We start from the raw sequence: 23,177 nt of genomic DNA on the forward strand, positions 1-23,177 counted from the left end.
ATCAACCTCAAATGACTTAAATTAATTATAATTTATCGCTGCATTTGCATCACTTTATAATTCAATTCACATGAGATTTTAGCACATCCACTTGTATCATTTAATTTTCGTTAATCATGGTCTTTAGTTCCCAAACATTGAGAAAATATGCGGATCCACGTCAGCTGGTCAGGCCTGGTTTGGTTTAGAGAAGTTCCCTCTCTGGCCGCTAGATGTCGAGGAGTGTCTCAGAGTGATGCTGATTGGCTGCCAGAGAAGAAGAAGAAGAAATTACGGAAGTTCGGCTTCCAAACAGATTCCCGTTGGAAGAGTAAAATACATTAGCTCATCTTCCTTTCCTAATTTATTTTCAGTCTTGGAATAACCACTTCTGAATAAGACCATGGGCACCAGGGATGATGAATACGATTATTTGTTCAAAGGTAAAACAGAGTTTTTTTCGTTATTGTGACAGCTCTGCTTTCCTGTTAGCCGAGAGGCTAACATGCTAACAGGCCAGCTGATTAACTGTCAGGCTAGGCTAGCTTAGCAACCGTCAACCTTTGTGCTCTGACTGGTTTTCAGCGAGCTTTCCGGGAAATGTCAGCAAGTTTAGTTCATCTACATGATCCAAAGCGATCTTTTTCTCAACAATAGAATCATATCTAGTGACCAGGTGGTCACGTTATATCGGCTATCGATTAACGGAGAGCTTCTTGATCGTTGGCTAGCGTTAGCTGTTAGCTGCTGTTAGCTTGTTTCAGTGGGCGCGGACCAGCCTGACGTCGGACACACCTAAACGTTAACCGTTATCACATTTCCTTCATGAGACACGCTCTAGGAAAGAAAGCTACTAGAAATATACCAGGAGAACGCCAGATGAATGAAAGAGAGGTAAATGTAGTGAAATAGAAAAGTACAGTTTTAACCAGACTGAACCTAATCATCGACAGAACTAAAAGGAGGTCAGAGAGAGTAAACAAACACCTACATTTAACTAACTACTGTTAAATTTATGATTTATAGCTTAAACAGTGTTATTACAGAATTATTTGCTGTATTTTATCCTTAATTTTTGGCTGCTGCTGAGTCCTCTTATTTCTCTGTTATATTGAAACTTGTCGTGTTTTCACGTTATGAAGTCATGAAAGTGAAGTTATGTTATCTATTTATTTATCTATTTATCTATTTATTTATTTATTTACCTTTATATTGAAACTTGTCGTGTTTTCACGCTGTGAAGTCATGAAAGTGAAGTTATGTTATCTATTTATCTATTTATTTATTGATTTACCTTTATATTGAAACTTGTCGTGTTTTCACGTTGTGAAGTCATGAAAGTGAAGTTATGTTATCTATTTATTTATCTATTTATCTATTTATTGATTTACCTTTATATTGAAACTTGTCGTGTTTTCACGTTGTGAAGTCATGAAAGTGAAGTTATGTTATCTATTTATTTATCTATTTATCTATTTATTTATTTATTTACCTTTATATTGAAACTTGTCGTGTTTTCACGCTGTGAAGTCATGAAAGTGAAGTTATGTTATCTATTTATTTATCTATTTATCTATTTATTTATTTATTTACCTTTATATTGAAACTTGTCGTGTTTCACGTTGTGAAGTCATGAAAGTGAAGTTATGTTATCTATTTATTTATCTATTTATCTATTTATTTATTGATTTACCTTTATATTGAAACTTGTCGTGTTTTCACGCTGTGAAGTCATGAAAGTGAAGTTATGTTATCTATTTATCTATTTATTTATTGATTTACCTTTATATTGAAACTTGTCGTGTTTTCACGTTGTGAAGTCATGAAAGTGAAGTTATGTTATCTATTTATTTATCTATTTATCTATTTATTGATTTACCTTTATATTGAAACTTGTCGTGTTTTCACGTTGTGAAGTCATGAAAGTGAAGTTATGTTATCTATTTATTTATCTATTTATCTATTTATTTATTTATTTACCTTTATATTGAAACTTGTCGTGTTTTCACGCTGTGAAGTCATGAAAGTGAAGTTATGTTATCTATTTATTTATCTATTTATCTATTTATTTATTTATTTACCTTTATATTGAAACTTGTCGTGTTTCACGTTGTGAAGTCATGAAAGTGAAGTTATGTTATCTATTTATGTATCTATGTATATATTTATTTATTTACCTTTATATTGAAACTTGTCGTGTTTTCACGTTGTGAAGTCATGAAAGTGAAGTTATGTTATCTATTTATTTATCTATTTATCTATTTATTTATTGATTTACCTTTATATTGAAACTTGTCGTGTTTTCACGCTGTGAAGTCATGAAAGTGAAGTTATGTTATCTATTTATCTATTTATTTATTGATTTACCTTTATATTGAAACTTGTCGTGTTTTCACGTTGTGAAGTCATGAAAGTGAAGTTATGTTATCTATTTATTTATCTATTTATCTATTTATTGATTTACCTTTATATTGAAACTTGTCGTGTTTTCACGTTGTGAAGTCATGAAAGTGAAGTTATGTTATCTATTTATTTATCTATTTATCTATTTATTTATTTATTTACCTTTATATTGAAACTTGTCGTGTTTTCACGCTGTGAAGTCATGAAAGTGAAGTTATGTTATCTATTTATTTATCTATTTATCTATTTATTGATTTACCTTTATATTGAAACTTGTCGTGTTTCACGTTGTGAAGTCATGAAAGTGAAGTTATGTTATCTATTTATTTATCTATTTATCTATTTATTTATTGATTTACCTTTATATTGAAACTTGTCGTGTTTTCACGTTGTGAAGTCATGAAAGTGAAGTTATGTTATCTATTTATTTATCTATTTATCTATTTATTTATTGATTTACCTTTATATTGAAACTTGTCGTGTTTCACGTTGTGAAGTCATGAAAGTGAAGTTATGTTATCTATTTATTTATTTACCTTGTTAGGGTTCTTATGTCACCAGTCTGTCACCCATTATAGTTAACTTTCATAATACCACTGGGATGAACCACATTAGTGGAATTATCTGTATCAGCAAATATGTGCATGAAAAAGGTAATTATCAGCGCCATCAGATATGAAAATCTCTGCCAGCTGAAGTATTTGCCAGACACATCAGCAACGTAAATTAAGGATGCACAATATTGCATTCCTGTTAGAACATTGGATTTTATATATGTCCTTAAAAAACGTTTGTAGAATATCTCCACCAAAATATCTACATTAGTTTAAAAAGCGACAATTTCAAGTGTTGCATTTTTTTAAAAATGTAACCTGTTAAGCCCGAGCCTCTTTTATTAGGCTACTGCTCCAAATTTCCAGCCCATCTTTAAATGAGTATAACTCTGTAACTCCAAGGTCTATTTGAACGATCAGGGTGCCATTATGAAGAGGGCACTTGTGAAATTTATTCAGAAGTGTAAATATGTTTATATATGTTACTGGATCAGAGAAAATCAAGTTGGCAAGTAAAAATTTTTTTTTCAATTTTAGCATAAACAGTGCTAGATAAATGTATTAGACCACCCTAACCCTAACCAACGTAAGGTTTATGCCACAGCTGCCCTAAATTAACAGCATTGGTAATTACCAAAATCATTTTTATGTTTCTGCAATGGTTAATACACCAATATGTAGAAGCTCTTTAACCCAAATGATATTTTTAATGCTAAAATAGAATTATTATTGTTATCCATGAATTTTCAAATTTACTTTTTACAAAAAAACTGAAAAAATAGTAAAGCACATTATTATTTCTTGATTTATATGTCAAATTATAGTTATTTACTGTTATTCCTGAAGAGAAAAATAGTTTTAGTGGTTGAATGTTATGCTTGATTCATTTCTGACTTCTCAGAGAAGCCCAGTGAGCCGGCTCAAATTTGGGTGAATTCAGTTTGAAATTCCTCATTCCTGTTCAAAATGGTAAAACGTGGAGAGCTGACTGAAAATGAAAGAGTCCGCATTAAAGCACTTCATGACGCTGGATGGTCTCTGAGACAGATATGACAGGTGGTCTAATACATTTGTTAAGAACTGTATATCCCATAGAAATAATGCAGTTGAAGAATCTCCAGTAGGCCAAAGCACCACATTTTGACTTTACCTCTTTCAACTTTCATGCCACTAAAGGGTTATCAGCACAAAATAAGAAAGATTTTAGTAAAAAAAAAAAAGAAAAGAGCTTGGGTTAAAGAGCTTCTACTTATTGGTGTATTAACCATTGCAGAAACATAAAAATGATTTTGGTAATTACAAATGCTGTTAATTTAGGGCAGCTGTGGCATAAACCTTACTTTGGTTAGGGTTAGGGTGGTCTAATACATTTGTTAAGCACTGTTTATGCTAAAATTGAAAAAAAAAAAAAATTTGGCGAAAATGAAATTTTTTAACTGCCAACATGATTTTCTCTGATCCAGTAACATATATAAACGTATTTACACTTCTGAATAAATTTGGCCTGGTACATCTCATTTTTATCTTATTAAGTGGTCCTAAGATGATAACAGACTTGAAGTTTAAGGTAATGAAAATTAATCATTATCAGTAATGAAGTCGTTTGATTTTTGAATGGCAGGTTTGCATCATGTTTTTAGTTCAACACTGAAACTACTGACACTAATGGCTTCACTTGAATGTATATTGATTCCAAATATCAGCTGTCAGTCACCTAAACTACGCATAATTGCGGTCAATATCAGCCATTAAAAAATAAAATAAATCAACCTCTGATCATGACAGTGGGCCACATTATGTATTATTAAAAGTGACCCAGTGATTTCCTCCTCCACGGTACATCTGCTTATGCAAACTTGTCCTTTGTAATATATGTAGACACTCCAGATTTAGAGTCTTGCCCCAGCTAGATGATGATAAAGGAGGTAAATGAGCATGAAGAGCACCAAAACAATGGACTCAGATGTGCATACTTTTTGTATCAGCATGTGAAATGTTGAAAAATGTTCTGTTTTAAATCAAGACATTATTCGATAAGTTGGATGCAAACAATTAAAAAAAATGGTCTCAATAGTGAGGCAAGGAGGTGAGCTTTAGAATAATGAATGACAAAGGAGAGTGATTACCTTCAGACTGCTTGTTGAGTAAGTTTGTTGTTTCAGCTATTATAAATTTTATCACAATACATTTAAGGTATTCTGCACATGGGAGCACATGGTTTACATCCATATTTACCTTAAAATGAGAACAGGGAATACTAAAAAAAAGACAAAATGTCTTTTTTTTCATCTTGTGTTTCAGTGGTCCTTATTGGAGACTCAGGCGTGGGAAAGAGTAACCTGCTGTCTCGTTTCACCCGGAATGAGTTTAACCTGGAGAGTAAGAGCACCATTGGAGTCGAGTTTGCCACGCGCAGCATCCAGGTGGACGGGAAAACAGTGAAGGCTCAGATCTGGGACACAGCTGGTCAGGAGCGCTACCGTGCCATCACATCAGCGTACGTACCGACCATGAGGTTCTGAAGGAGCTGTTAAAACCAGTGCTGGCTAAAAATGAACATTTGCCTTGGACAGGGCAGTGTTGGTTTTGGCAGCTATTTTAAATCTAGTCTTAGTTTCAGTCTTTAGAGGTGAGCTGATTCTTGAGACCAAGGGCCTAAACTACCCTGCCTGTAGTGCAGTTTCCTGCGAGGTGAAGAGTTACCTAGTTACCAGTAGGAGAGTAAGTCACTAGTGGCCCCACGATACGATATCATCGCGATACTTGGGTCACGTTTCGATATTATTGCAGTCGTTGTTAAATGTCATTTAGTTTTGGTCACATTTTAGTCATTTTTAGGACTTAAGCACTGACCTCAGAGTGAGAACACTATTGAAACCCTTAGGGCAGGGGTGTCAAACTCAGTCACAGCAAGGGCCAGATTCTGGATTCAGGTCTAACCTGAGGGCCTAACAGGGTCAACTTTTTAACCATAAATTGTCAACCTCATTTCACCAGTAATAAAATATGAAAAAAAAAAACAACTTAGCACTGATTGTAATTGATTTTTATTTTTTACAGTTTAAAGGCTCACAATCTGAGAAATGTAAATTTACTAGTTTTAAAAGGTAAAAAAAATGAAATTGAAAAATGATGTTTTTAAAGGCAAATATATTGGAAAGAAAGTCGAAATCATGAGTCTAAAAGGTCAAAATATTAAAGAAAATTTATAATCATGAAATTAAAAGTCAAAATATGTTTCAAAATTTTAAATTGTGAGTCTTAAAGGTCAAACTATGGGATTATAAAGTCAAAGTTTGGAGTTGAAAATATGAGATAAAACACAAAATAATTTGTTAAAAAGGTCAAAATATAACTTAGAATTACGAATCTTAAAGTTTAAAATATTTGAGAAGTGGAAATTATGAGTTGAAATGCTCAAAGTATGAAATTAAAAGTCAGAAAGTTTGAGTCCTAATTGTGAGATACAAAATTGAAAATATGAAATGAAGACACAAATAATTTCTTTTCCCACATTCCTGACTTCTTATCTAAATATTTTAACTTCTTACTTTTTTAGATTTCATGACTTAACAAGGAAATCTTAAATCATCAAGGATGAGTTCACATTTTTTATACTTGCAGAAATCTGCAGACCTCAGACTGATGGGCCAGTTATAACAAAAATATGAGATAATCTTACGGGCCGGCTATAACTGCTCCACAGGCCGGATTTGGCCCCTGGGCCTTGGGTTTGACACTCCTGCCTTAGGGTGATTATTAACCTTTATAAACTCGAAAATATGTAAGCCTAATTTTAGTAAAAGAAAAAGTAGTCCTTACATTTTAGTCTTTACTTTAAGTTACACCATTTTTTACTGATTTTAATCAGCCAAATTGTAAAATCATTGTTAATATAAAGCACTCACATTAATGCTCTGTCAGTGCTTACTTTACTTCCATTAGACTGATGAAAATATAGACAGACCTCATATGCACAGTGAAGAAATATCATGGAGTTTGAATCTCCAACAGCACTAAGATTTTAGTCTCCTTGATGAACGCTAATCTTTCTTTTGTCACATATTGAAATAATAAAGATCTGTTTTAGCTAGTTGTAGTCTCATCTTCATCATGGAGAAGGAAGTCTACTGAACATTTGTAGTCATAGATTCAGTTGACAAAATGAACTCCGGTACAGGACAATATTCTCTTAATTTCAGAGCATTTTAGTATTATTGTAGTGATGCCTTTTAGTAAGACAAAACTAAACATACAGGTAATGTTAACTTTAGCAGCTATCTGAGGTATAGTCTCAGGCTGTAGTTATGGATGAATATTGGAACAATATACACGTGTAGGTTTTCTCTTCGTCACAGTCTTGTCTTCATTGTTCAGGGTCGTAGCCTGGAGCACAAACATAGAAAATGAATCATATAACCCATCATGATGCATGGTGATATCCTGTTGAAAGGATAACTGTATTTGAATAGAATGTGATGTTTGTTTTTGTGGATCCTGGCGCCTGCTTTTCCTTTGAAAGTCATTATGAAACACAATGTTTAGTCCCTCACTGTGAATTCTCCCCTTATTTCCCTCAGAAATAAGAAGCTCTCTTAGAAATGACAGTCAGCTAAATCCTCTTTGAGCATCCCTCAGCTATCCTAACCCAGCTCTGTGTGGAATCAAGTTTCTAAAGTGCTCCAGCCAAGCTCTCTTTAATATCCCATTGATTTATCTCTGATGCTAATGCTGCGATGATGAGTCTGCTGCGTCTGCCTGCAGGTACTATCGCGGGGCGGTTGGAGCTCTCCTCGTCTACGACATTGCCAAACATCTAACTTATGAGAACGTGGAGCGCTGGCTGAAGGAGCTGAGAGATCACGCTGACAGCAACATCGTCATCATGCTGGTGGGAAACAAGAGCGACCTGCGTCACCTCCGAGCTGTTCCCACTGACGAGGCTCGGGCTTTTGCTGGTAAGTAAGAGGCAGCGATGTATGGTTCAAAAGTTATTAAACTTTTTATAAACTGTGTCATTTTTTGTCATGTATGACAGAGCCGGTCTGGAAGGCCTGAAACGACCCGTCTTTACGGAAAACTTTTTCAAAATGAAACGGCAATATATCGTTTTCGTCTCCATGTGAACAGGGTCTTAGACTTTGAGACAATGGAACCAGGTTTACTAAAACACTAACTCACCTCTGGGTTTAGGACTCGTTGCTGCAGCCCTCTATTATGGCCATGCTGTTGTACATTATTCAGCATTTCAGAAGACTCTAACACTATCAGTCTCCCTCAGATTAATCTGTGCCAGTTTAGTACCAAAATTGTTTTTTTTTTTTCCTAATCAGGACATGTTGCAAACATTGATATCCTGTAAAAATGAAGAAGAGCAGACAGACATACAGGCTGTGTGTAACAGCTACTATTATGCACTCTTTAAATGTGGTCATATATCATATAAATATCACAATTCTTAACCTGTTTGCACATTATATATATCTTAAAATGTCCAGTCCTACTCTATACCACCAGACAGCTGCACAGGAAAGGAATGAATCCATTAGGAATTGCAGGCAGTCAACATCAGACAAAAACATTTAGAAGACAGTTTGAAGGAGCTTGCCTGCAATTCCTGGATAACTGAAGACATTAGATCACCCAGTAATCAGGGTCCAGGACTTGTATTGTTGTTACCATGGTATTCAAAAAGGGAACTCTGTAATTGTGTTTAGCTAGACTTTTAACAGAGTCATAAATCCTAGTATTATTACAACCTTTTGTCCTTGTAGAATCTTAATTTGTCAGTCAGTTAAGAATAGTTATTACTAAAACGGTTTCTTATTTCAGAAAGAAGAAAACAAACAAACTAATGGTGTGATGATTAGATATTTGTTCACTGCTTTGATGCTCACAGTCTAAATTCATCAAAATCGACCAAGAGCTTTCAAACCAGGCCCTGGTACAGCGATTTATGCTTTACATGAAAGAGAAAGCTCTGAGTCACGTGCAGAGGGAGGATTTTATAAATGAACTTTGACTGACTGGGATACAGACTTTAATTACTTTAAGCTGTGGAAACATGGCAGCATCCTCACAAAAGCATTGAAACTGAGGTTATAAAGGGGCAAAACAGAGGTGTGTGAGACAGAGAGGTACGACGAGTTTTAAGAAGTTAGCAAATTTTGAACACAATAGTCCTTTTAAAGGTCTGACTAAATATGGCCTGTTTGGTGTGAGTCTTGGGGCTGTGTTGATTTTAAAACTCACTTTTTTTTTACAGTACTGGTTAATTAAGATTGAAATGAAATGTTTTAATTTAGTTATTTCTTTAAATTACTTCACCAGGGAAACCTCATTTTGATCTGGGAGCTTATTTACAAGAAAGTCCTGGCCAAAACAGGCAGCTGCACATTTAACAAAGTGAGACATGAAACAGAGCCGTTAGAATCACTGATCAACCCACCCTGACTCACAGAGCTCAGGGTCAGTCGTCAAAACATCTACAGCTAGGGCCTGGCGATTATGGCAAAAATCAAAATCAGGATTAACTGAACTTTTTACCTCAATTATCCCCCCCCCCCAACCCCTGACTCTGTTCTGTAAACATTCATATTATTTTAAGACAAACAACTAAAATGAACAGGTACAGATTAACAATTTATGTTTATCTATTGAAACATTTGAAATCAAAACACACATCGGCTGAAATGAAAACGTTTTTCGTATAAAGTCAAAGCTTTCCAAGAAAAGGGGAAAAAAATGAAATAATTGGCATGGCAGGTTTTCATTGGTTAGAGGCTTTAAATGTCGGTTTTAATTGTTTTTCGATTAATTGCCCAGCTCTATCTACAACCCAAATCATCGTCCTTCAATGCCTCCAATCTACCATTAAAGAGATTTAAGGACACCAGGCCGCCAAGACAAAAATCAGATATATCACCTGAATGACCTTTAATACTCCAGAAGAAGGGACTGCAGTTATCCTGCTGTCTCTATTTTGTGTTTAACCATAAAATCTGGGATGTATGCCAGCCCAGCATATAATCTACAGTGGCTTGCAAAAGTATTCATACCCCTTTAAATTTTCCACATTTCTTCACGGTACAACCACAAACATAAATATAATTTATTGGGATTTCATGTGATAGATCGACATAAAGTGGTGCATTATTGTGGGGAAGTTCAAAGCAGGGTTAGGTTATAAAAAATATATCCCAAGCTTTGAACATCTCACTGAGCACTGTTCAATCCATCATCCCAAAATGAAAAGAGCACGGCACAACTACAAACCCATGGAGAAATGCCTGTCCACCTAAACTTACAGGACAGGCGAGGAGAGCATTGATCAGAGAAGCAGCAAAGAGGCCCATGGGAACTGTGGAGAAGCTGCAGAGATCCACAGCCAAGGTGGGACAACCTGTCCGCAGGACAACTATTAGTCATGCACACAACAAATCTGGCCTTTGTGGAAGAGTAGCAAGAAGAAAGCTATTGTTGAGAAAAAGCCCTAAGGAGCCTGGTTTGTGGTTTTCCAAAAGCCATGTGGGGGACACACTAAACATGTGGGGTACACACCAAACGTGTGGGGGACACACCAAACATGTGGGGAAACACCAAACATGTGGAAACACCAAACATGTGGGGGACACACACCAAACATGTGGAAACACCAAACATGTGGGGGACACACCAAACATGTGGGGGACACACCAAACATGTAGGGGATACACCAAACATGTGGGGGACACACCAAACATGTGGGGTACACACCAAACGTGTGGGGGACACACCAAACATGTGGGGAAACACCAAACATGTGGAAACACCAAACATGTGGGGGACACACCAAACATGTGGGGGACACACCAAACATGTAGGGGATACACCAAACATGTGGGGGACACACCAAACATGTGGGGAAACACCAAACATGTAGGGGATACACCAAACATGTGGGGGACACACCAAACATGTGGGGAAACACCAAACATGTGGGGGACACACCAAACATGTGGGGGACACACCAAACATGTGGGGAAACACCAAACATGTGGAGGACACACCAAACATGTGGGGGACACACCAAACATGTGGGGGACACACCAAACATGTGGGGTACACACCAAACGTGTGGGGGACACACCAAACATGTGGGGAAACACCAAACATGTGGAAACACCAAACATGTGGGGGACACACCAAACATGTGGGGGACACACACCAAACATGTGGGGAAACACCAAACATGTGGGGGACACACCAAACATGTGGGGGACACACCAAACATGTAGGGGATACACCAAACATGTGGGGGACACACCAAACATGTGGGGAAACACCAAACATGTGGGGGACACACCAAACATGTGGGGGACACACCAAACATGTGGGGGACACACCAAACATGTGGGGTACACACCAAACGTGTGGGGGACACACCAAACATGTGGGGAAACACCAAACATGTGGAAACACCAAACATGTGGGGGACACACACCAAACATGTGGAAACACCAAACATGTGGGGGACACACCAAACATGTGGGGGACACACCAAACATGTAGGGGATACACCAAACATGTGGGGGACACACCAAACATGTGGGGAAACACCAAACATGTGGGGGACACACCAAACATGTGGGGAAACACCAAACATGTGGAGGACACACCAAACGTGGGGAAACACCAAACATGTGGGGGACACACCAAACATGTGGGGTACACACCAAACGTGTGGGGGACACACCAAACATGTGGGGAAACACCAAACATGTGGGGGACACACCAAACATGTGGGGGACACACACCAAACATGGGGAAACACCAAACATGTGGTGGACACACCAAACATGTGGGGGACACACCAAACATGTGGGGAAACACCAAACATGTGGGGGACACACCAAACATGTGGAGGACACTCCAAACATGTGGGGGACACTCCAAACATGTGGGGGACACACCAAACATGTAGGGGATACACCAAACATGTTGGGGACACACCAAACATGTGGGGGATACACCAAACGTGGGGAAACACCAAACATGTGGGGACACACCAAACATGTGGGGGATACACCAAACATGTGGGGACACACCAAACATGTGGGGGACACACCAAACATGTGGGGGACACACCAAACATGTGGGGACACACCAAACATGTGGTGGACACACCAAACATGTGGGGGACACACCAAACGTGGGGAAACACCAAACATGTGGGGGACACACCAAACATGTGGGGAAACACCAAACATGTGGGGAAACACCAAACATGTGGGGGACACACCAAACACGTGGAAGAAGGTTCTTTGGTCAGATGAGGCCTAAACTGAACTTTTTTGGCCTAAACGCAAGGTGCTATTTGTGGCGGAAGTCCACACCTAATTCCCAGTGAGAATCTGTGGCCAGACAAGAAAGTTGCTGTTCATAGACGCTTTCCATCAAATCTGACTGAACTTGAGCAATGGGCAAAAATGTCTGTCTCTAGATGTGCAAAGTCCCCCAAAGGGTTAAAAGTTTAAACTGGATATGCCATAGCTGTCCTTCTAAACTGCTAAATTCAGATATCCAAATTAGCTGGGTTTTCAAGTTAGTTAAAAAAAATTATCAAATTTTTTCTGTAAACAAGGCCCTAACATCATGGTGGTAGCCCTTTTAAATCTTGAATGAAGCCTCCCTCCTCAAGTAGCCGTAGCCGCTGTAGCTTCAGTTAACGGCTGTTACCGTTCTACCTGCACTTTGCTGGATGTAAACATGAGAAGCTTAGCATTAGCCTAGCGTTAAACATGTTAGAACAGTGGCAAGTTTTAACTAGAAAACAGAGATAAAGTTGTATGTTGGCTGATTATGGTTATACTGGAGTATAAATACTACATTAAGCACAATGATCTTTAAAGAGGAATGAGGGCTGGTGGAGCAACTGTAGCTACACTCTATTTAGCATACAGGCCTCATATAAACCCAATGGCCCTGTGATGCGTTTGACTGTTTGAGCATTTTCTTCACTCTAGGCTAGCCAGACAGGAAAAAAGCTACCTTGAAACATTCTTAAATGTTCTCCTTTGTAACAGTTTCCATGTAATTTATTATCAATGTCTAAAAGGTGCAATTTCTGTGCAGCTGTGTTGCTCTTTTTGTCCGTCTGTTGTTGTTGTATAGTTTAGTATTAGCTATATTACAGTAGCTGTGCTCTCAGCCTGCATAGGTTTTTGTATGACAGACTCTCTGCTCACTGCCTTCCTCTGCCAGTCACTTCTTGTCTTTACCTCAGGAGTGTTTTCAGTCAAACTAGCGCTCCTCAAGCTTTATTTACTCAACAGTATTCTCCATGTTTTCTTTGTATGCAGGATTTTGATCTAATGAAGGAGAAAAGTGGTTAAAAAGTGGCATTAACACACCCTGGTTTGGTCTGTGTTGTTGTGTATTCCAGCACTTCTTGAGCAGTGTAGCAGAGCTTAAAAAACACGAGTGTGAATTTCAGTTGTAGGTATTGAGCGGTGTGTAACAGTGGCAGCCGTACCCACATGCAGCAATAATGGTGCATGTTTCAGCTCTTTATACTGGTATATTGGCCCAACTGGCATACAGGACTCAGTCAACTTTTAGATGTAAAAAATAAGTTGGTCTCATCTGCCACATTTTAAGGTAAGTAATAAATGAGAAAATGAATGATGGAACCTTTGACATCAGACAGATTGACATGTTGAGTAGGACATGACATCCCACAGACGTCCAGCTGAAAACTAAGTCTGGTGTAGCTGTGATGAATCAGAAACAAGATTTGGTAATTCCGTTTATAGGGGATGCTTTCATACTAGGCCAGTTGTTTCAAACTAGGCTGCAGCACCGTTATTGCCTTTGCATCTCATCACACTAACTCCAACTTGTGTTCATCCGTAAAGTGAGTGAGAACAGACCGCTTGTTGACTGGATTCTGATCATCATTTACGCCTTTTATTGAGAAAAATGTGAACAAACTGCCACGCTGGGGAAAGAAGTTTAGTTTTTACAGTGGTATCATAAAGCTGATATGACGCTCTGTCCCGTATTGGGGCGCGGTTGCACTCACATCTCATCTGAACTGTGCCAGAGTCCACTTTAATTGCGCCCGAGACCCCCTACCCAAGTGGGTCTGGTACCTGGTACCAGGGTGCGGTTCATTTGCATTCACACTAACCAAAATGTGAATGCAAATGAACAATACAGAAACGTTCATCCTCTCGTAAGGACCATTGTATAAGACGAGTTAAGCCATACCCAATGCAAGAAATTTAATGTAATGTTACAAAGCACCTTATTGACTATGCCTACCAAGTGTAAATAAGTATATAAATGAACAACTGGAGTATGACAGAAAAGAAAATCACAGAATTGAAGGAATGAATTAGTCTAGATTTTGGGCGGAGTTCAGCCGTCTAATGCTAGCAGCCACGATGACTGGGTGTGACAAAGTTAGTGACTGTGTCTATTTTTATATGTTTTTGTTAACTGTGTCATTTGGACAGTGATAGTGGTAAAGGTAAATTCAAGGTTGTTTATGTTAGGGTTTTCTAACCTACCCAGGAAAGGGCTAAAGATGGCACACAAACATTTGTAGTATTAGAAATAAGGTAACAGAAATCACAGAACTCTTGGAGAATTTTCATATTCTAGCAGTATCTGAAACACATCTCGATTCATCATTTGCTGATGCAGTTCTAAAGATACAGGGATTTAGCATTTTTAGGAGGGACAGGAGTTCGTTTGGTGGCGGGGTGGCATTTTATATCGGAGATCATATTCCAGTAAAAATCAGGGATGATTTGATGCCATCAGACATTGAAGCTCTGTGGTTGCAAGTGAGTTTGCCTCACATAAAACCGATATTGATAGGTTGTTGTTATAGACCACCAAGTGCAAATAGTATTTATTTAGATGCATTATGTAATATGTTAGAAAATGTATGTGGCTTCAACAATGAAATTTACTTTATGGGTGACCTGAACATAGACTGGAGCTCACATGGCTGTCCTCTGAAAAACAGACTCCAAACTGTTACAGAGGCATGTGGGTTAGCACAAGTCATCAAAGTGCCAACAAGAATTAGTTTAAAAGATGATGGTACTCACAGCTCTACATGTACAGATCACATTTTTACAAATGCAGTTAAACTTTGTACTAAAGGAGTTTCTTTACCTGTTGGTTTTAGTGACCATAATATAGTTGCAACTGTCAGGAAAGTGAAAGTGCCAAAACCAGGACCTAAAGTCATTTTGAAGAGAGTTTATAAAACATTTGATGAGGATAAATTTGTTGACGATGTGAAAAATTTAAATTGGTCAAATTTGTTACTGGAAAAAGACCCTGAGGTTGCACTAGCTAACTTTGGAGAAATCTTCTTACCGGTAGTAGAAAAACATGCACCTTTAAAAAAGTACACTGCAAAAAATGTGAGTGCACCATGGTTAGATCAAGAGTTAAAGGAATATATGTATGAATGTAACCAAGCTAAAATAAGCGCTAACATGTATGGTTTAAAATCTGATTGGCAAGTATACTGTAAGTTAAGGAAATTTGTAACAAAATTAAATAAGAAGAAAAAGAAATTGTACTATGAGAATAGGATTAAAAACATTAAAAATGACAGCAAACAATTATGGAATACATTAAATGACTTATTGGGCTCCAACACCAAGGTCACACCAGCATACTTAGAAACAGAAGGAAACTATCTAACTAAACCAACAGATATAGCTAATCATCTTAATAATTATTTTATAGGAAAAATGGATAACTTAAGGAAAAATATGCCAATAGTAGATAATAACATATCTTATTTATTAATTGAAAATAAAATTATGAAGGGAGAAAATTATGAATTTAAATTTGATAGTATAAGTATAACGAAAGTTGAAAACATGGTAAGAACTTGTAAAAATAAATCACCTGGTGTGGATGCGCTTGATGGGAAGCTCTTTCAACCAGTGGCTGGCCTGATAGCACCAGCGATCTGCCATATTATTAATCAGAGTTTTGATAAATGTTTGTGTCCACAAGAGTGGAAGATAGCTAAAATTATTCCAGTTCCTAAAAATAGTAAGTTACCTTTCTCAGGACCAAATAGTCGTCCAGTTAGTTTGTTACCTATATTGAGCAAGATAATGGAGCGTGTAATATATGAACAAGTTAAAAGCTACTTTTGTAAACATAATTTAATTACTGATTTTCAACATGCGTACAGAGAGGGACACTCGACAGCTACTGCTCTGACTCAGATGACAGACAATTGGCTGAGAGACATTGAAGAAAGGAAAATTGTAGGCACTGTCCTGCTAGACTTCACAGCAGCGTTTGATATCATTGATCATGAAGTACTATTAAAAAAGTTGCAGTGTTATGGTTTTCATTTAAATGCTTTACAATGGATCAGGAGTTACTTGACTGGCAGGATACATAGAGTGTTTTTTAATGGTAGTTATTCTGATGTTAGAGAGGTAAGCTGTGGAGTGCCACAAGGGCGCTGCCTTGGTCCATTATTATACACCATTTTCACTAATGATCTGCCGTTAGTACTGAAAAAGGCTAAGACGGCCATGTTTGCTGATGACTGTACCATATACATGTCTGCATTAACACAGAGAGAGTTAAAGGAAGAATTAAATCCTAATTTAAAATCAGTGCTTAAATGGATTGAGCAAAATAAATTAGTTTTGAATATTGCTAAAACAAATAGTATGGTTCTGGGTTCAACTCGCACTCTTTCCAATCAAACTGAACTGAATCTTTGTATAAATGACAAGCCTATCAACCAAGTGCAGGAGGTAAAGCTCTTAGGTTTTATCTTAGACTGTAAACTGTCATGGAAGAGTCACTTGGATAAGAGCAGCGAAAATGGGTTATGGTGTTTCAATTATTAAAAGATGTGCAAAGTTCTTAACACCAGAATCAAGAGGACTAGTGATCAAGGCTTTGATATTGTCTCATCTGGATTATTGTCCAGCAGTTTGGTCCAGTGTTACAGTGGATAAAATCAGGAATTTGCAGATAGTACAAAACAGGGCAGCACGGATTGTACTTCACTGTGGGCACAGAACAATCGTGTTTCTATGCATCATCGTTTATCTTGGTTATTGGTAAAAAACAGGTTAATATACTCTTTACTGGCATTCCTTAGAAATATAACTGTAACTAGAATTCCGACTATATCGTTTAAAAATTTAATGTTTAGCTTAGAAATACACACTTACTCAACTAGGCATGCAACAGGAGGGAATTTCATTTTACCCAAAACCAGAACTAACTCTATTAAACGAACGGTTATGTATAGAGCAATGTATGAATGGAATCTCCTCCCCAGACATATCGCACAAGAAAATAGTAAAACTAAATTCAAGCTTTTATTGAGGCGGTATCTTTTGACAGAACAGTGTGAATAACTGGACAAAATTGGTGGGTATTGGTCAATACTGCAACTAATGAACTAGGTTAATGCAAATAATTAAAGGCTGTTGACGTAGCTGGGGAGTTCAGTCTGTATCTGTGCTCACAGTAACACCAAGATTTGGTTGTGTGTGCATCAATCAAGTGTGTATTTGTATATAGTTGCAAATACACATATACACATCTAGTATAAATATACGATGTGTGTTCAAGAAGTTAAAAAATTAGAACTGAAACTCGAATCAAGTCAATAGATACATTTGAACATTTGAAAAGGATTTGTATTTATTTATTTATTTATGTATTTTTTCTTCAGGAGCTGTCCTTGGTTTTGTTTTGTTTTTGGTATTGTTTTTGTTTTGTCTTGTCTTATTGTAGTTACGTCTTTGATGTCTGTTAGTGCTGTAATGTCAATTGTGAAGGCAAAAGATGTCATTGAATGTTCTGTATTTAAATGTTATGTTGATGGTAAGTACTAAATGTTTTGACACTGTCATACTGTAAAACTGTTGTGGACCCCAGGAAGAATAGCTGCAGCAAAGCAGCAGCTAATGGGGATCCTAATAAACAAACAGACAAAACAAAATGAAGCGGACTTTGGGCCCAAGTGCCCAGATCTGGGACCGGGCCCCTAGTGCGAATGCCACCTGTCTGTTTCCTATGATTTAAAAACATGAATGGAGCTCAGATTGAATGTGTGTTTGAAGTGTGTTGCAGTGAGCACGCACTCTCGTGCCTGTTGGTGTTATAGCCTCCTCTCTGACATGTCTCAGTTACCGGGTCAGACTGGTCTCTTATCTGTGGAATGCCACATATTTGGTTTACGGTTAACGTGCTCTGTTGCTTAACTTTCCCCCACAGAGAAAAACGGTTTATCTTTCCTGGAGACATCGGCCCTGGACTCCACCAACGTTGAGACGGCCTTCCAGACCATTCTGACAGGTCTGTACTACATCTGAACCTTCAGCACTGACACACATAAAACAGCCCTTAAATGTACTCATTCATAACATTTACACTCCCTTCACTGTGAGCTTCAGCTCTGTTACACCTCTTTTTACTGTCAGTGACCTGAGCAGTGCTTTTTACGAGCATGATTACAGAGGGAACGTAGGTGTCAGTGAACTTCTGTTTCCTGGTAAAAACACTAAAATGCTCTAATACTTAAATACTTTTAAACACCGCATTTAGGAAGACACAATCTCTGCCATTTGAAAGACTGATGGTTCACAGGGCCCTCGGATTTCCGTGTTAACGGAATCGTGGACGGAATGGCGAAATTGGCCAATAAAAACGGAATTTACAAATCAACGCGGAAATTGAATAAATTTGACTGAAACGTCCTTTTCTTTTAGAAAGAGGAATGTATATTTGAGGAAATGTTCTGGGGGGATCACTAAAACGGGGCACAACTTGTCGCTTACTTCACAAACACTCACCGCGCCCCCTCCTAAACAACGTGAAGCATGTCAAAGCATCTGCACGATACACCGGCAAACATCATGTAGCTCTGGCAACATAATGTTGCACCTACAAGAAAACTCATCTGTGCTTCGAGTTATTTTATCTCCCCACACCAGAGAGTCACAGAGAGAGAGAGGTGTGTGTGCACGAGGCTCACAGCTGAAGTCAGCTTGAGGACCTGCTCACCCCTTGGAGGCTTCAAACTCGAGTCGGACAGACTGGAGATTTTATGAAGTCCTGCAGTCTTAATGATGTTAAATTCAAGTAACAGTTTAATAATTCCTTCCGTAGATACTGTAGATCCCTAACTTTAACGCAACCTCTTTATTAGGTTACTATCACTCTGTGGTTGAGAGAACAGAAGAATTTCTCAACCTACATTATAAACATCAGTTTCGATGTGGTTATACACATCGATGTGTCTTAAGATGTTGGAAATATCTGACTGTTAGACTGGTTATATTTATTTTATATCAGGGTTATCCAAACAACGGCTCCTGGGCCAACTGTGGCCCTTTTTCAATAAATTTAAAGTTATTTCTATTTAATTAGTGAACATTTGATTAATTTACATAAAGAAGACACTCTTTTTATGGTACAAATTAGTTGAAAGGTTAAAAAATGGAATTCCAAAAAATTAAACGGAAAAAACGGAATTTGGAAAAAAATAAAACGGATTTCATAGCGCCCTAGGTACAAAAAGCTCTAAAAACCTCCATCTGTTACACAGGACAGGTGTGTGATAGACGTATGAATCTATTAACACTGCAGTTAAAGTCCTGCAGGCCGTATAAATCTGGGATTGATCCATCACTGTTAGTACAGCAGCCGTTCATATCAGTGGTGCAGACAGTTAATGATACTTTTGATACTACGTGTTTTAAACCGCTCGTTTTCTGTTGTTTAAATGATTGATAGTAACAGAGAGTACTATAAATGTACATAACTTCAATCATCTGTCCTATTTTTGACTCAAAGAGACTCTGTCACTGTCTTGGTTGGATATATACGCTGACAGTGTGTCCTAACTAAACTGTGTCTGAATGTGTGCATGCAGCTGCACAGCATGAACTTTCTTACATCATGTTGTCTGAACGGTTCATCTTTGAGGCGTGGCCGACCCTCTGATCACAAGTAACATGACTAACAGCAAAGATAAACTGTAACAGTGTGACGACAGATGCAAATCATTAACTCAGGGAACATCATGCCTTCATTCACCAGCATGTCGAGTGGCCATGTGCTGCTTTGAACCCTTCCTGGTCCTTTTAACATGAGCACTTAAGTAACCCACATGAGCTACAAGCACAACTGAAGGGGGTTTCTGGCTTCATAACAACTTTTAAAGAGGTTCAATGTTATGTCAATGTTGATCATAGCAAGCACTTTCAATGTGTTTTTTCAATGTCTAACATCAATGTTGATTGCAATCTTCAGCCTGACCATATCACAATGTTGATTCAATGACTTTTTGCTATCTGGGTTGTCAGCGAGTTGTTGAGTTTTTAGTCTCAGACTAAGATTTTGTAAAGACTGGGGGTCACTAACTACAAGAATAGAATGTGATGTCTTTTGAGGTTATTTTCCACCAGGCATCTGGTGGAAATTCACAGCAGCATTTTTTTGGGCAGAGAAGAAGATGTAGATGGAAATGAAGATAGTATATGAGTTGATATCTCTTTCAAACGTATGTTTTTTAAAATCATTTATTAATTTGAGTAAAGACGATGCATGTTACTGCAACAACCAAAGAGCTACTGTGTCTCAGAAACACTTCAGATTAAAAGTGTATGAAAATGTGAGTCGTCTCACCACAAAACCAAACTGATTGGACTTTTACTTTGAATAACCCAAGGGAACTTTACCATACCTGTCATGTTGTAGTACTGGAGAGCGATCTTGGTCTTGTCCACCCCCAAATAACCCCCCCCCCCCCCATATCAGCACCATTGAAATGATGTCAATTCAATGTAGGGCATTTCAGCATTGAAAAATCATCATCTATACTACACTGATTCAACAACAGCTGTAACTAATCATTGAAACAACATAGATTTTTCAGCCTCAACCAAGAATAACCCATCTGACCAAAATCCAACATTGAATTAATGTCTTTTGCTATCTGGGTTGTTTCAAAGAAAATCTTGGGGTTGCTGAAAATACAGGTCATGGTGTGTTTAAAGCATGCACTATCAGAAGGTTTCAAAGAACTACAAAAATGTTGAAAAGCATTTGTGCAGAAAAAATATCATCATTTTCTCTCTCCCTTCTCCCCCCAGAGATCTACCGCATCGTCTCTCAGAAGCAGATGTCGGAGCGTCAGGAGAGCGACATGTCACCTAGCAACAACGTGGTCAACATCCAGGTGCAGCCCACTGAGAACAAACCAAAGATGCAGTGCTGTCAGAACATCTAGCCCGGCCACGGATCTGCTGCTCCCTCCTCCCCCCTTTTCTCCCCCCTCCCCTCACCCTCCCCCCCTTAAGTCCTTACCTTGCTCACAGCTCCTGAAGCCCCGCCCCCTCAGAGAAGAGACTGCCTCGGTGTACTGTGTGGTGTAGGAGGAAGGAGCCACGGCTTCCTGGCTGTGACCCCCACTCTGCATCAGCTGTACCTGCTCCCCCAGCCCCGTCCCCTCCCTCTCCACTGCCCCAGGTAAATATATCCCAGTATAAGACGTCACCGCGTGGGGTGGCCCCCCGGCAGAGCCCCTGTGTCGTCAGGCTTCTGCAGGACAGCAGGCAGCAGGCATTTCATATCACGTTAGATTTCATTACTGTAGATGCGCTGACATGTCACAAAAATGTCTTAATATATGAATGTGATGAGTTTCTTCTTCATCTTTGTGCTCCTCTTCTTTTCTCCACCTTTTCTAGGATCTCTCTCTGTCTTCTGTCATATATCTACTCTTAGGTATATATGAATTAAAGCACATCAACGTTGCTCTGAAGTGTATTCCTATATTCAAGCTGTCATATTAGCCCCACCCCCTCCTCTTTAGTGCAATGTACTGTTTCGGAAACCACGTGGATGTACGGAGCGCCATGTAAACGTGTGCTCCGGTAGTGTCATGCCATGTTGATCTGATTGCTGTGAATACGACGCTAATGAAACGTAGAAACTTGTTGAGCTTCAGTGTGTGCAGCAGGAGGCGTGAGTGAGCCAGCATGAGCTTGCATGCAGTGCGTCCTCTTCAAGTCTTTGTTGTGACTCAGTACGTTTACATGCCCTTACAGGAAGTCAATTTATGGTGTTTTTACACTAAAGCTGGACTTGAAATCCATTTAAACGTAAGTTTAACAGCCGATCTAAATCAAAGTCCTCATAGATGGAGACGGGGACAGGCAACAAGTTTCCAATAATTTATTTATTAAAAAACTAAGGATCTCATGGAATTCCTGAATTAAAATGTGTTTTTATCCATCATTTTTACTGGTGCCTATGTGTCATGTGGTCCTTTTGTCAGACGGTGGCTGTAGCACATCTTAAAGCTGCCATCAAACAACAAAAGAAGAAGAAGGCTGTGAAGTTCGGTGACCCTACCACAGTGTTAAGAAACTAACTTTCCTACTATTATTTTAGGAAACAATCCATTTTACTAAACATCTTTATGTGTTTGATCAATTAAACCAGTGATACTCAACCTGTGGCTCTGGAGCCACATGTGGCTCTTTTGTGACTCTTTTATGTCTTAATTTGAAATTTACCCAGAAAACCATAAAAAAAGGAAAGTTGACCTCATAAATTATCCATTGCAACTTACATTTTCAGTTTCCCACAATTGGCTTTGATTTTAACCAATAATTTTTGTCTGTATGTTTCCATTGCCCTTATTTGAAAATTTGCCCCTTTTTTCGTTTTTTCGCCACTTTTAGCTCATTTTTACTGCTTTAAGCCCACTTTAGCCACTTCTTTTTGCCACTCTTTGCCTGTTTTTGCCACTGTAATCCCATTTTTGCCCTTTTTCGCCAGTTTTTGCCTCTTGCATCCTGCTTTTTGCACCCCCCCTTTTGCATTTCTTGCCACTTTTTGCCCATTTAAGATGCCTTTTGCCATTAAATGCCACTCCCCCCATTTTGATGCTTTTTGCCCATTTTCCCCATCTTTTTTTTTTACTATTTTTTGCCTGTTTTAGTCACTCTTTACTAATTTTTGCCATGTATTTGTTGCTCTTTCATCATTTTTGCCCCTTTAATTCATTTTTTTGCCCCCTTTCACCCATTTTTTCCACTTTTTGACCATTTTTTCATCTTTACCCTATTTTTATTGCCACTTTTACCCATTTTTTGCTTTTTTTTTTTTTTCCACTAAGATTGTGGTTTTTGCAAAGGTATTTTTCAACAATTGGGCTTTGGTTGAGCAGGG

At 38.2% G+C, this 23,177-nt stretch overlaps 1 protein-coding gene across 1 annotated transcript; it reads left to right on the top strand.

Annotated features, from left to right (window-relative positions):
* Positions 1-273: 273 nt before the first annotated feature.
* Positions 274-22,455, top strand: rab11a (RAB11a, member RAS oncogene family). The gene is made up of 5 exons (XM_041786538.1): positions 274-422; positions 5,238-5,433; positions 7,701-7,894; positions 18,210-18,290; positions 21,092-22,455. The coding sequence occupies exons 1-5, from the start codon at positions 383-385 to the stop codon at positions 21,226-21,228; spliced, it is 648 nt and encodes a 215-aa protein (XP_041642472.1). The 5' UTR covers positions 274-382; the 3' UTR covers positions 21,229-22,455.
* The last annotated feature ends 722 nt before the right edge of the window (positions 22,456-23,177 follow it).

This window comes from Cheilinus undulatus, linkage group 1, assembly GCF_018320785.1.
Source record: "Cheilinus undulatus linkage group 1, ASM1832078v1, whole genome shotgun sequence".
In the NCBI taxonomy this organism is placed as follows: domain Eukaryota; kingdom Metazoa; phylum Chordata; class Actinopteri; order Labriformes; family Labridae; genus Cheilinus; species Cheilinus undulatus.

Bases quoted from the DNA above. Each gene is read 5' to 3' on its own strand.
- rab11a (XM_041786538.1), top strand. From the start codon at position 383: ATGGGCACCAGGGATGATGAATACGATTATTTGTTCAAAG. The intron at 5,434-7,700 runs GTACGTACCGAC...GTCTGCCTGCAG, and splicing joins TACCGTGCCATCACATCAGC to GTACTATCGCGGGGCGGTTG. The intron at 7,895-18,209 runs GTAAGTAAGAGG...TTTCCCCCACAG, and splicing joins CGAGGCTCGGGCTTTTGCTG to AGAAAAACGGTTTATCTTTC.